This window comes from Carettochelys insculpta, chromosome 26 (assembly GCF_033958435.1).
Source record: "Carettochelys insculpta isolate YL-2023 chromosome 26, ASM3395843v1, whole genome shotgun sequence".
NCBI lineage: Eukaryota > Metazoa > Chordata > Testudines > Carettochelyidae > Carettochelys > Carettochelys insculpta.
Window position 1 is genome coordinate 16,572,647 of NC_134162.1, and position 15,408 is coordinate 16,588,054.

Genomic DNA, 15,408 nt, shown 5'->3' on the forward strand with positions numbered 1-15,408 from the left:
CTGTCTTTTAACTAATTCCCGATCCATGAAAGGATCTTTCCTCCTATCCCATGACCACCTAATTTACATAAAAGCCTTTGGTATGGGACCGTGTCAAAGGCTTTCTGGAAATCTAGGTATATTATGTCCACTGGGTGCCCCTTGTCCGCATGTTTATTAACCCCTTCAAAGAATTCTAATAGATTAGTTAGACACGACTTCCCTCTGCAGAAACCATGCTGACTTTTGCCCAACAATTCGTGCTCTTCTACGTGCCTTGCAATTTTATTCTTTACTAGTGTTTCTACTAATTTGCCTGGTACTGATGTTAAAACTTATCGGTCTATAATTCCCAGGGTCTCCTCTAGAGCCTTTTTTAAATATTGGCGTTATATTGGCCATCTTCCAGTCATTTGGTACCAACGTGGATTTAAAGGATAGGTTACAAACCACTGTTGTTAACTCCGCAATTTCACATTTGAGTTCTTTCAGAACCCTTGGGTGAATACCGTCTGGTCCTGGAGACTTGTTACTATTCAGCTTATCCATTAACTCCAAAACCTCCTGTAATGTCACTTCAATCTGAGTGAGTTCCTCAGATTTGTCACCTAAAAAGGCTGGCTCAGATTTAGGAACCTCTGTAACATCCTCAGCCGTGAAGACTGAAGCAAAGAAATCATTTAATCGCTCCGCAATGGCACTGTCTTCCTTGATCGCTCCTTTTATATCTTTATCGTCCAAGGGCCCCACTGCTTTTTTAGCGGGCTTCCTGCTTCTAATGTATTTAAAAAACATTTTACTATCGTTTTTTGAATTTTTGGCTAGCTGTTCCTCAAAATCTTTTTTGGCTTTTCTTATTACATTATGACTCTTAATTTGGGAGTGTTTATGTTCCTTTCTATTTTCCTCACTAGGATCTGACTTCCACTTTTTAAAAGCTGCCCTTTTCTCTCTCACTGCCTTTTTAACACCTAACACAATCTCTAATTTCCTCTAAACCAGATGACCCTCTCACCTAAACCACACACCCAACAAGCAGAGGGTAATTTTCACACCCTAGATGTAGTAAAAACTCCTTCACTTACCTCAATACAACCAAAACCATCAGGATATCTCAAGACTATTTATTGCTTTTGCTATTGCGTGAACAAGCCAAGTAAAGACAAGACAAACTGGAACAAGTTACTGTAGAACAAGCCCAAATAAGTAACTGTTGAGACCATTAATTTTTGTGAACATTCATAGTATAGTAACTAAGCAAACTATTGCAGGTGCGTTTATAGTAAGTCAAATAGACATGACCACAATGAACTGATAAGCTTGCCTTACCCAATCTGCAAAATGATTGGTCCTCACATGCAAAACGTATAGAGATAAGTAGCGAGGACAGATGTATATGAACTGTGTAATATGAGGTCAATCGTGTTATGGCTTATCCTGTACCTAAACTCCCACCACGTTCACCTGCCCAGCATGAGCAAAGAGCTGTTGTGTGCCTAATAATGTCATCGGAATAGCAAACTGGAGTTGAACTGAGTCTTGTTGATCATAGAGGCAGATGAAGTTTTCTGCCAGAACTGGATCTGGTATCTAGATCCACCATATCCAATATGCTTTCTGTTCACCACATGTATGGAACTGGACACTGCAGTGTGGAAAAATGCAGCTACTTAGAGCTGCACATGTGGAGCACCCTCCATCCGCTCTGCACATGCGCCCCACCACTTGGTGAGACAAGTGCATCGCAGCAGCAGCAGCATCTCCTGCAACCATGGGGCAGCTCCAGCCACAGGGCAGCTCTGACAAGTTGCTGGCAGTTTGCGCCTGGTGGTGGGGGGGAACCATCCTTACATTTCTATTTGTCACCACTGTCTAGAAAGTCATGTGGACAGGTCTCAGAGGAAATCCAATACTAGTTAGCTTAGAAACTACCCACCGAGTCAGGGCAGAGCCCATGTGACTAGGGTACACACAGCGTGTTTCTTTTAAAGGTATTTGCATCTTTGAAATTTGTAGGCTACCTGCTTGAGATACATACAATTACAAAACACTATTCCTTCAATGAGCCTTCCCAATTGGATGCCCATTTTGGCAAAGTTCTCTTAAAATCACTGGTTCAGGGGATTCCAAGCAGCCACCTCCTCCACACCAAGTCAGTGTTCATTAGGCTTTGTCTACACCACACAGGTTTTAAAAATATGGCCAAGTGGACAGTCACGTTGCTAAACGCCTGGCAGCTTGAATACTGTCAGCACTTTTGCTGACAAAACGTTTGTCTTTCGGGGGGGATGGGGAGCAGTGCTTTTTAAGCACCTGTGAACAACAGTAGTTGCTGTTCAATTGGCAATGCAGACAAAGCCTTAAGTCAGCAAGAGTGGAATACACTTGGGCAATCAAACAATTGTGGTTCTTCACAATGTATTGTCAATATGTAATCCATCCTTTTTTCCCCACTACTATGGAGTCTAGTAACACCTGGATTCTGTACTGGCAAAGGAAACTAGGAATGGTTGGTCTTGCTTTCACCCTTTACACCACTGGTAGGACATGAGAGCAGTCCATGCACAGGCTCCAACAGACACCATGGAGATCAGAAACTTCTACCAGAGCACAGGACAGCTGGGAGTGGAATATATATATGGACAAGGTAAGAAACTTACTTTTGACAAACTTCTCTGCTTCTCATGACAGTCACAGCATCACTGGCAACACATTACATAAGTTCTTCTGAGCAAATAAACTGAGGCTTGTGGTGGGTGAAGACCCCAACACAATGCATCTCAGAGCAAAAAACTTACCAAGCTGCCCAACGTGATTTTGGGAAATTTCCACCCCTCTTGTGGAAGTGCAGTGGAGCTATTAAAAGAGGTTTTCATATACTTTAACATGAATAATCAATTACCTCCCCATTAAGCAGCCGAAGCAGTAAGCTGTCCCTGCCAATTAACGCAACTGAGATAGGTTAAAAAAAAAAATTAAGTGCTTATGTTTGGATTTAAGCTGTGGTCAAACTAAGGCGCGAACCTTCCTTTGCATTCCCTCATCCAAACATATAGAACCACCCTTACTCGACACTATATTTCTTCTGTAATTTGTCATGTCTCCCTTTCCCATCCACAAATACCCAAGATATAGGAGGAAGCCTATGTTCCTTTTGAGAGGGCTTAAGTTAACAAGATACTGGACCTAGCTGTAGGTACAGATTTCAGTTGTGCACGTGCACTTAAACAAAACCAAGTACCACTCTTTGTTATGTTGCTACAATGCTAAGCGTAAAAGGGCCTCGCCCTTTACTGGGGCCCCAAGGCAATGCTGCAATACAAATAATTTTCAGCACTAGTTGCCATAAAAAAAAAAAGCAAATCTCTGACATTCAAAAGACCACTGTGAAAGCCAAATTTTAAAATGCCTGGAAAGAAAAGGATAAACTTGTTAACAGACTCAGAGGGGTACCTGCATTAGTCTGTAGCTTCACAAACAACAAGCAGTCTTGTAGCACCTCAAAGACTACCGGTTTACTAGGTAACGAGCTTTCATGGGTAAGACCCACTCTTACCCAAGAAAGCGCATAACCTAATAAATTTGTTAGTCTTCAAGGTGCTACAGGACTGCTTGTTTTTAAACATGTATGCAATGACTGTTGTGGGTGGCTATTAAGGCAAAAAAAAAAAAAAAAGTTAGATCATTCCTTACATCTTCGAGTGCCTGGGACAAAGTGTGAGTAATGTTAAGACACTTCACACACATTCCAGAATGCTGGTTCAGAAACAGAAACAGGGAAAGGCATAGCAAATACTGGCTATGTCTACACGTGCCCCAAACTTCGAAATGGCCACGCAAATGGCCATTTCGAAGTTTACTAATGAAGCGCTGAAATGCATGTTCAGCGCTTCATTAGCATGCGGGCGGCAGCGGCGCTTTGAAATTGACGCTCCTTGCCGCTGCGCGGCGCGTCCAGACGGGGCTCCTTTTCGAAAGGACCCTGCCTACTTCGAAGTCCCCTTATAAGTAGGCAGGGTCCTTTCGAAAAGGAGCCCCGTCTGGACGCGCCGCGCGGCGGCAAGGAGCGTCAATTTCAAAGCGCCGCTGCCGCCCGCATGCTAATGAAGCGCTGAACATGCATTTCAGCGCTTCATTAGTAAACTTCGAAATGGCCATTTGCGTGGCCATTTCGAAGTTTGGGGCACGTGTAGACACGGCCACTTGGGTTTAACTCAGCAGCAAAGAATCAGTTACAGAAAGGACTGCATTTTAAAACTGGTACAGGAATGAGCATGTACCCTCATGAGGGAAGAGTGACTACCTTTGACAATATAACATCCAGTGATCTAGTATAAAATTTTTCTCTGTCAGATATGTTAATTCACAAAACACAGAGCACTTTGTTAACTTCAAATCCTGGTTCAAGAAGCTAAAATATGGTTATTTTATATTCCACTATAGCTGGATTTTATGTTCATGTTTAGAAAAGGTGGTGACATGCACATTAAGAGGCAATAAGAAGCACAATACAGCAGTAAGGGGATGTGGCCACCAGGTTAGCTCACTAAGCTAACAGCTGAAGAAAAAAAAAAAACAGTTATGTAGCGCTTTAAAGACTAACAAAATAATCATTAGATGAGGTTTCACGGGACAGACCCACTTCTTCAGATCATAGTCTTACCAGAACAGACAAGATATAAAGCACAGAGGTCCAAAAATTGTTATCAAGGTTGGCAAATCAGAAGAGCTGAGACATGAGGGTTGGGAGGGGGGTGGGATGGAGGGGAGTTAAACCTTGATAACAATTTTTCTGATTTGTCAACCTTGACAATTTTTCGACCTCTGGGCTTTAGATATTGAGTCTATTCTCGTAAGGCTATGATCTGAAGAAATGGGCCTGTCCTACGAAAGCTCATCACCTAATAAATTATTTTGTTAGCCTTTAAAGGCCTACCTGACTGCTTTTTTGTTTTGATCAAATACAGACCAACACAGCTCGCTCTCTGTCACTGCTGGAGAAAAGATCAGGCAGGAGGAGAGGAGTCTCACCAGGCTTCCAGCAGAAAAGCAATATTCTGATAGTTATATTTGACATCATCCACATGGTAAACAAAGATTCAACCATTACACTGGAGTCTCTGGTTGATACAAATATAAAGGCAAGAATTGTCATAGTTCTAGAAGGCTTTAACTGTAGTGTAAAGAAAATATATTTCTCTTTTTCCTTTACACATAACGAAGGGAATTTATTCAGTTGGAATCCATGATGCACACTTGCTGTTAGAGTAAGGCCACTCATTCATTTAATTGGATTAAGTACATGCTCCAGTTCCTCTTACAGACTAGCTAGACACTTGCCCTAAACCATTAATGTTAGCTTTCTTGCATTGTCACTAGATAGGTATTTTTCTTCTTTTTGTGAAATTATGTCATATGGGGCTGAAGATGTTGAAGAGTACTTTGCCCTTTGGATAGCTGAAACAAGACCTGCAGCATAATTTAAAAATGCATCTAGAACTATGGACATGTGCCCTACACCCTGGAAAAGATAAAAGCCCCCCCCACCAATGACAGAAAGAAAGAAAGATCAATACAGCAAACCCTGGAACTACTGGACAAGACAGAATGCAAATAAATGCAAACATGAGCTTTTCCAGCGATAAACAACAGCTCATTCTGAAGGTCATGGAGATAAACATAGCAATGAATCTACTCCTATCAGTAAATTCAAAATCTTGCCCCAAGAAAGAACTCGTTCCTTCTACGATCTTTATGATTTCATGCCCTCTAATGGCGCTAATGAAATAAAAATGTATACAAACGTAAGATGCATGCATGAAATTTAGTATCTGACAATGGTCAGATGTTTACAGCTATCAGAAGCCAAATAAATGTATAAAATTTTTTATTTTGGGTATAAGAAATACAAAAAAAAAAAATATGTCTCTCTCCAAGAACTCCACATGAAATCCTCATGCATTCAGTCCAGAGCAGGATTTTTTTCCCCTGAAACTCCCTTATTTCCTGCTAGTCTTTAAAACTTAAAAGCTGAGCACTAACAATGGCTTCCCATCGCACTACACATACACAGATATTAGAGAGCCTCAGAACATGCAGTTTTTCCAGAAACAGCTGCAAATGCGTGGCAGTGAATGGCAGGCATCAGATCTCAGAAGTCTTGCTCAATATTCTCTTTGTTGGCCTCCCCATGCTGCTGTTTAATTTGTGAGATTTCATTTTCTAGTTGCACAATCGTTCGTTCAATCTCATAGTTTTTGCTGACCAGAGACACCCAGCTGGAACAGAAAATATAAAAGCCCAGAATTTAATTACTAATTAAAAATGTTCTGAGTAAGAACTGTTGCTATAATTAAAGGAAAAGTAGCTGCACCTTTGGATCAATCCATTGGACACAAACAAGGACACAGTTCCTCAATACCTGATGAACTTCAGCTACTACATATGACCAAATTAAACAGATTATAATATGGAACGGTCATTCTTTTCAATTAAACAGCCATGTGCAAAATCTGACATTCAAATTCTTGATAGTTAGAAAACTAAGTTTTAGAACCAAAATAAGTTCTACAGGTGATTTCAAATTGCTAATGTGCCCCCTGCCCCTCCTAGTCAGTCACTGCTTCAAGCAGCCACACTTGAATTACTCCGTTAAATAATAAATACCTGCCACTGGTATTCCCTGATAACAGATGCACATGGTGAGGCCCAACCTTTGAAGGCCTCTAACTGGGTCACCAAAAGCCTGCCACAGAATATCCTCTCAAAGGGAGGAGAAAAGCAAAAAGAATATATATTTGGGGAAGAATTAGATTTACAGAAAGACCTGAGACACTTACGTTGACTCCATCTCTCGTAGCTTAGACCCAGCTGTGAGTTGCATATTCTTGCGCTGCCAGTTGAGATCTTGAATGTTTTTCCTGGGGGGGGGGTGTCGGGGGGGGGAAAAAAACAAACAAAAACAAAAAACAAAAAAAAAACAAAAAACCCACCTTACTTGTTTAACCACACAATTGCATTTACTTGTGCTGCTCTCCTGGAAGACTAACACCTGCTTTTATGCTTGAAATGCAAGCCATCTCCCTTACTCAGCTAATGGAAGAGATCCTTGATACCCAAATGCTTAGCACCAGAAGTATGAAGCTCAATCACAGGCCTGTATGGAAACTAAATCTAAAGGATCAAGCCTAAAGAGAAAATGACTGCGGACAATTCTGGGAAATGCAACTCAAGCACAGTATCAGGAAAAGCAAAGAGTCGAGTCCAGAATTCAGTTTTGTTTTCTCCACTCATACTTAAACTAAACTGTAGCATTTTCAGGAAACCAACAATATCATCTTTGGATGGCAGTGGCTTCAGTGCTGAATACAGAGAGACTGGTTAGATTTTGTATTAAATAAAATCAGAACACTGATAAGGTTCTTGCTTTTGTCATTCTTAATACCTAGAACCCCATATTAGAATTTGTTCTTTAACATTTTCCAGACCCCAGTCAAAAGCTGCCACCCTCTGCTTCCTACACTTGATGTATCCCAGAAACTAATCCTAAATTGACCAAGAAAAGCGGGCAGTAGTGAGACATGGTTTGTTTGGCAATTTCGTCTCTCCCTCCGACAAGGATCCATACATTTCATGAGACTCTCACCTTCTGACTGGACTACTGTTATTTCCTGTACCTGTGTCTGAAGGTATACAGTAAATCCCTGAAATGCACAATTCGAGCTCCACTTAACTCGCATTAACACAAGTTAAGCACAGCCTGAAGCTGCTTTAGGGGGAAAGCAGGGAGAAGACATGCCTGGCTCCCAGAGTGGTGGGAAGCCAGGAAACTGCCCAGCACCAGCGCTGGTCAGTTTTCTGTCTCCTGTGATGGGTGGGAAGCTGGAGCCTGCACTGGTCAGTTTCCCGGCTCCCAAGTTACGTGAAAATTCAGCTTATGCAAAGGTTGCCAATAACGCAACCTCCATTAAGTCAGGGGTCTACTGTAATCAGTGAAAGAGCTCCTGCTTGTGTGGAATGGACCAGACCTATCAGACGAGGATGAACTGACCATGATGGAGTCGCCTGTTTTTCCTACACCAGTGGTTCCATCCTTTTCAATAACATGGCACACTTCTATGAGAAACAATTCCACAGCACTCCCACTTTTTTCAGCTGAATCCCTTACTCATAAACATTATATTTACTAGGGTAATGGTCTTACTAGAGAGGTTTGCAACATAGCAGTGCATACAACAAGCTAAATAAGGATCAAATGCATTAACGTTTCAAATCCACAACAGAATACACCATTTTCGACAGCAAGCACAGACATTTTCAAAATCTGCTCAATTTGACTATTCCTAACTATTCAGAACTGTAAAACTGTTCCACATGCAGCATTTGGTTCAGGTGTCTGAATTTTGCCTTTTTGCATTATGAATTTCACATTTCATCTGCTTCCTGTCACAGACTCCTATGACAGCTCTGCAAGGAGCCAGAGGCGGTATGGCCTGCGGCAGGCAGGAACTGACTGACTCCACCCCAGCTGGGACTTTTAAAGTCTTGCTGCTTGAGCGCCAGGTGGCACGGGGTCCACAATTCCTCCTCCCACCCTGGCTTTTTGCAGAGCCAGGGCGAGGTAAAATTTACAGAATTTCGGGGCACACTTGGACAACTGCACTACACCCTCAGTTGATGACCAATCTACATTTACTATCTATTCAAGGGTGTAAGCCTGATCTCAGTGACCAACAAGCAATCCCCACACCAGCCACAGCTACATTTCCACATAGACCTGCCAAGACTATTGCAATTCTCAAGACAAAAATAACTGCAAGCAGTCGGAGCCCATTACCATGGCTGTTCTTCAAATAAGATCCTACTGCTGCTGGTTCCTGTTTAGTGCAGAGATTCAAGCAGAAACAGAGTTTGAGTGAATTCGAAACAGGAAGAAAAGTAAGTTTGTCCAAAAGTGATGGACTAAACCATCATCTGTTGATTCAGCACAAACGCAAAACAAACATGCTTGACCAGGTCCTCTTCTTTTTTACCCTACTAGGAGCCTAGGGGTAAGTGGACGCCTATATTGGCTACTGGGGAATTTGTTAGAATTCCTTTACAGTCTAAGCACAACGATGAAGAAGGGCAGCACTTACCTCAATTTCTGTAGTTCTTTCTGTGCTTGTTCAATCATATGAACCAGATGTCTGAGTGAAAAGATTAAAATATAAAAACAGAAAAAACTCAGACTCTACCAGCTCACTGAGAACTATACTATCAATAAAGGGAAGCAAGGAAAAGCAAAGACTGATGTCATTTATTCCTCCAAAATGACAAACAACAAACTCTCATAACTCCCCATAGAGGACAAGATGTTTGATATTTACATCTCATGTTGAAGAGGCACACTACCTTATTAGAAAAAGCCAACCATCATTTTATTGTAAATCTATATGATTGGTTAGACCTGCTGCTGGAGAACAATTAAACACAGACCATAAACTGAAAAATTCACATCAAAATGCAAGCAGCAAGATTACTGAAAAGGCTTTTTTAAGTGTGATGCTAAAACATAAGCAAAATTCCCTTGGAAATCTGCACTTGAGAAGATAATATACTAAAATTGGTCATATTAACCACAATTTTCCCACTCAAATAAGAAAAATAAAGTTTAATGAGTAATTTAGGACTTGCTTCCATAGTGTTAAAAAAAGGTTACATTGTTAGTTTTGTTGCATGCTAATAATTTATGACTGAGTTGATAGATTAAGGTATGCTTATGTTAGAACTCTAGCCTAGTCTTTGCTTAACATTAGTCTCAACAATTTCTCTCTTAGAAAGACCTGCTTAAATGATGCTTACAGCAGACAGGGCATTTCAATTTTTTTTCATACAATGCATTGTGTTGGAAAACACAAACAAGAGAAAGTTGATCAGTACAATAAAATGCACAATACATCATACTGAGAACTTCCTATATAAGGGGAAAAAACAGGAGTGAGATGACATGAAAACAGTGTGGACAATGTGTACACTGAAATTGTCCGTGCATGTTGTATGTGTTATATAAGATGCAAAGCTAAATGTTAGACCGGAAAAGGACTAATGAATGCGAGGTATGCAAAGTTATAAAAAACAAGTCAACAAGGACTAAAGTTGAAGAATATCAGTCCAGAGATTAAGATGACCATCATGAAGCGGGGAAGAGCATCCCGGTATCCCAGAACAACTTGGACACCACCAGTTCCATTTTATCTGTGTATTTGTATCTGTCACATAAATATGAACGTTTTCACATAGAATCAGACAAAACCTGATTAAGCCTAAATTTGGTGGATGCATGCTGGTTTCCCACTTCACCCTTTATTTAAGGGCACAAAACATCTACCAGGAATTTGCCACTCTCTTTCAATCTGTACAACTCAGAGCTATTCTCAGACATCTCTGCTAGTGCCCTGCCTCTGCCTAGGTTTTAACATAGTCTGTTCTGCAAACTGCCCTGGAAGGGGTCTACAAATAAGTTTGAGAACCACTGCAGAAGCAGATTCTGGCTGGTTCCCATGATGGCCACTTAAGACAGATTTAAATGAAAAACTAAAGCACTGCCCCCCATCCTTCAATAAACCCCCCAGTAAAACTAAACTTCTTCTGCAGAAAGGGAGGAGCAAGATCTGGGGACCCTGAGCAATGGTACATAAAATCTGGACATGATGAGGTCCCTGGGCCCTGCTATATTTGGAGTAGAGGGAGAGATTGGAATATAGAATGAGACTGTTGTATGCATGGCTCCACTGGATCAGTCTCCAACAGAGAGGGATGTAGACAAAAGGCTACTGCAGCAGGCTATGCAACCTTTTCTGCGGCCTTGACAGGAAGAGTGGAGAGCATTCCCTTCCACCACTATCAGGATACAGCTTGACTAAATGAATTCTACTATAGTTCCAAGATGGGTTTTAAAGTTGTGTGAGACATTTCAGTATACTTTGGTGACTACTCTGAAGCAAAAATTATATGTAACACACCAGAGAGCTGCAAATTGACACCACTTTTATCCCAAAATTTCTAGAAGGGACTGCTTACTCATTATACACTTTCCAAGCATTGCAACCATGCTGAGACATTAACTCCAGATTCTCAATCCGAACAGCCTGATGTTCCAGCTGAGCCATTGAATTATTAACACATTCCTGCCATGCTGTGATATCATTCTTCTGACCAGAGGAGGGAGCAGGCAGCTCATATCTGTAACAAAATCAACCAGAAAGCACTGCTTCTTAAATGCAATGTGGGACGAGGGAAACAACTACTATTAGAGTCATGCACATAGACCTTCTAGAATTAATTTTGCTCAGAGCCACCACCACACAAACACTGACCAAGGTTCATACCTGGTGTAGAGAAAGCCATCAGGGTCAAAACTCATCTTTAATACACTCAGGATACAGATTAACTTTTATTTAAAACTATAATAATTGAAGAACTAAATGTCTCTGAGAGCTGTAGACATGTCACTAAATGTTTCGCTGAAACGAGGCTTCATAATTTTCTGCAGCAACATTTCTCAATCCAGGCAGCTCCTAAAATCATAGAGCCTGACTACACTGCAGTTAAACACCCATGGCTAGCCATATCAGCTGACTGAGGTTATGTGACTGTAAATTGCAGTATAGGTACTGGGCTCAGACTGAAGTCCGAGCTCTCAGAACCTGCAAGTGCGGTAGGACCCAGAGCCTGGGTTCCAGCTTAAGCCCAAATGGCTACTCAGCAATTTTCCAGTCCAAATGTGAATCAGCCAAAACAATGTTAATTGCAGTGTAGGCATACCCACAATAAGCCAATGGAAACTCTTTCCAGCAGAAGATCATTATCAAGAAGCTGTTACAGTACACTGACAATTTCTGCTCTAACAACGTACACCACACGTCACCTCTTATTTTGAAAGGCACTTGTGCAAGTTTTGAATAAACCTTATAGTATTACTACATTTGAAACATGTTCTCTATAAATCAAGAATTTCATACCATGATCAACACATTAGATGAAGATGAGAATGGGATTTTAAGTGGAGGAAATATTAGCACATGCCTAGTTATCTTCAGATTTTCATTACCTACTGTTTACCAAGGACTAGTGTGCAAAGACTCATGCTCAGAGCCACTCATCAAGACAGGGAATACACAGGAATGAGTCTTGTAGTCCACTTTTATTTAGCAAGAAACAATGTAAAGTGCAGTCACGTGTCAAAATAAATACAATGAATGAAATACTCTATTACTGCTTGAAATAAAACAGTATCTTCCCATTTCAAACTGTCAGTATATTCAACAAAGCCAGCCTGACCTATGTAAAGGGAAAGTTTATTTGCCAAGACTTCAGGGTTGTCAGCCCACCATGTGCCTTGGCTGGATGTCTCGCCACTCTCTGGAAACCCTCAATTTCCAATACAGAAGGTCTGAAGCTTTCTAAACTTGCCAAGAAGTCTGCAGCTCCGGGCCTTTATCATTAAAAAAAAACAAACGTGATTTTGGCTTTGCTGTCCCTCCTATTAGAAAAGGTGGCTATGTTTTAAAGAAACTAGCTATTTAAAGCTACAACACTGTCAAGAACAAAACAAAGCATGATTAAAAGCAGCTGTACAAATAAGGACAGGCCTACACCTAAATTGCTGCAGTGGTACAGTTGCAGATACAGCTGCATTGCTGTAACATTTAAGTGAAAACACTCATACGCTAATAGAAGAGATTCACCCCTCAGTGTAGTCAATGCACCTCCCAAACAGGCAACAGCTATGTCAACAAGAAAAATTTCCCCTTTGAGAAAGGAAGTTGGCAGGTATAACCATGTTGCTCAAGCCTGTGGATTTTTCACATCCCTGACCCAAGCAATGTAATTATACTGAAAAGGGTCTGCAGTGTGGACCTGGCCTAAGAATCATGCACAACACAGCAGGCATCAGCAGCGAATGGCTTCACAGATAACACTTGTCCAGCTCATATGCAACACTCGGGCAGACTCTTGCTCACCTTTTCATGCTCAGGAGCTCTATGGGTTGCCGGGCTGCCAGGCGTTCAAACTCATTCCGCATAATTTCAGTCTGTGGGTAGGGAGCAGACAGTTACCCATAGCCAGGCAAGCAGAAGGTGGGACCACTGTTTCCACCCCTTGAGAAGATAACAGAAGTCAGATCCCTCCACTAATGATTGGAAGCAGCAGTTCTTTTTGCACCTTGGCCCCACAGTAAGGCTAGAGACAAAGTCATGCTGCAGCAACCTCCCAGCAAGAGCCAATAACCAGGAGACTTTCAGTCCTGACTCTCACCCATCCCCTGCCTGAAGCAGACTATCACTCTACTCATAGCACCTCCATATGTGTCTGGCTCCAGCTCACCTCAAAGGCGCTGTAATCAGGAGTGGGCAAGTAGCTGAGGTAATTCTTGGTGGGCCTGTAGCGACGTGTCTCCTCTTCCACCAGGGCTGCAGCCTGGATAGAGAATGGAGTGGGTCAGCACAGTGTAAGGTTACCATACAGCCAGATTTTTCTGAACATGACCTCTTTGGTGATGCTGCAATCTCTGTCTGCATGGGTTTTTGAAACAAAGAAATGTCCAAGATTTTTCCTTGCTCATTGCAGATGTCAATGAGACAACCATAGTCAGGTTCTCTTCCATCAGGAATGAGCAAATTTACTTCAACTCCCTTCTGTTGTTCCCAGCTATCTGTCCCCACAGCCTTGCACACTGGGTGCCCGCCCTGTTCTGGCTATGGCTCTTTGCCTCTATGTCCTGATTGGTCCCTCCCTTGACTCCCTGGCTGCTGGATGCTACCTAGCCAGGCCCACTAGGTGAGCAGAGAAGAGTGCCCAGCAACAGGGACTCAAAGACTGACTAAGGGATATGACAGAACCACAGCCTGGCTGCAGCTCCTTACCCTGGAGAGGGGAGGGGAGGAGAGAGGAGAGGAGAGGAGAAAAGGACCATGGAGAGGGGTTGACTGATGGGCTGGCACTTAGTTCTGGGCCTGTGCCAGTGCCAGCCCGCCTTCTACCATGGCACTAGCCCTCACTGTGAGGATCAGGGTACAGGTACCATCCTCTATCCACCAGATCCTTCCTCCCCTGTACACCCCTCCCCAGGTATGCCCCCCTGTACACACCCACACCCCCCCGTATACACACACACACACACACACACACAGAGCCCTATGTCCCCCCGTACACACACCTCCCACCGGTATACCCCCCCTTATGTGTACACACACATACACACACACACAGCGGTATGCCCCCGTACATACATACAGCCAGCCAGCCACCCACACAGGTATGCCCCTCTGTGTACACCCCCACCGGTATGCCCCCCGTACGTGTACGCACACACACACGTGTGCCCCCCGTACATACATACAGCCAGCCAGCCACCCACCCACCCACCCACACAGGTATGCCCCTCTGTACACCCCCACCGGTATGCCCCCCGTACGTGTACACACACACACACGTGTGCCCCCCGTACATACATACAGCCAGCCACCCACCCACCCACACAGGTATGCCCCTCTGTGTACACCCCCACCGGTATGCCCCCCGTACGTGTACGCACACACACACGTGTGCCCCCCGTACATACATACAGCCAGCCACCCACCCACCCACACAGGTATGCCCCCCGTACGTGTACACACGCGCACACACGCAGGTATGCCCCCCTGAACATGCACACCCCCACAGCTATAGCCCCCACACGACACCCAGCACACCCCCTCCCGTACTCACACGCAGTGCTCAAGCCCCGGCTGCCCCATCCGGCCAAACAGACCCACAGCACGTACAGGAGGGGGCCGGACCGGGCCTAGCGCCGCCCCCCCCACCACTCACCGCCTCCCGCACGCCCGGCGCCTCGTAGCCCTGGTCGAAGTAGGGCAGCGCGTCCACCGCCACCTCCCCGGCCACCAGCCCCGGGCCCGACATGGCAACACTGCGAGCGCCCGCGCCGCCTCCTAACGCCCCGGCCCTCAGCGCGCGTGCGCCAGCCCCTTGCCCCCGACGTAGACGCGCGCGCGTGGGCTCCCATCATCCCGCCCCCTGCACTTCCCGCGCGGCCCCGGCCACGCCCATTGCCGCGGAGCGAGCCCCGCCCTTGGCCTGGGGGAAGGCGAGCGGGGGCTCCGCCGCCGGCAGGCGCGAGGCGGGGCTGCAGCCCGGCCCTCGCCTCGCACCGCTGCTTTAGTCAACTGTAGTTAAAGGAGAGACCCGATCGGGTCAACAGCGGCCCCCTCCCCCCACACCCAGGTCCTGTCCGGGAGCAGGGCGGGGGCCATGTTAGTCTGTCTCCGAGCACAAGGCGGCCGGGGGCCCCTGAGGGACTAACAGCTACACGGCAGCACAAGCTGTCGCGGGCAAAGGCGCCCTCCCTCCGATGCAAAACCGTCAAAACATTCCTGTCCGAGACCC

The 15,408-nt window shown here is 44.2% G+C and overlaps 1 protein-coding gene across 2 annotated transcripts; it reads right to left on the bottom strand.

Annotated features, from left to right (window-relative positions):
- Window positions 1–4,161: 4,161 nt before the first annotated feature.
- BCAS2 (BCAS2 pre-mRNA processing factor) lies at window positions 4,162–14,978 on the bottom strand. 2 transcript variants are annotated; one of them, XM_074977632.1, is made up of 7 exons: window positions 14,833–14,978; window positions 13,348–13,440; window positions 12,984–13,054; window positions 11,041–11,202; window positions 9,117–9,167; window positions 6,819–6,899; window positions 4,163–6,257 (listed from the first exon to the last, which is right to left on the bottom strand). In XM_074977632.1, the coding sequence occupies exons 1-7, from the start codon at window positions 14,923–14,925 to the stop codon at window positions 6,131–6,133; spliced, it is 678 nt and encodes a 225-aa protein (XP_074833733.1). In that variant the 5' UTR covers window positions 14,926–14,978; the 3' UTR covers window positions 4,163–6,130. The 2 variants fall into 2 exon arrangements, with proteins under 2 accessions (XP_074833734.1, XP_074833733.1); XM_074977633.1 differs by lacking the exon at window positions 9,117–9,167 and having other exon boundaries at window positions 4,162–6,257.
- Window positions 14,979–15,408: the final 430 nt, after the last annotated feature.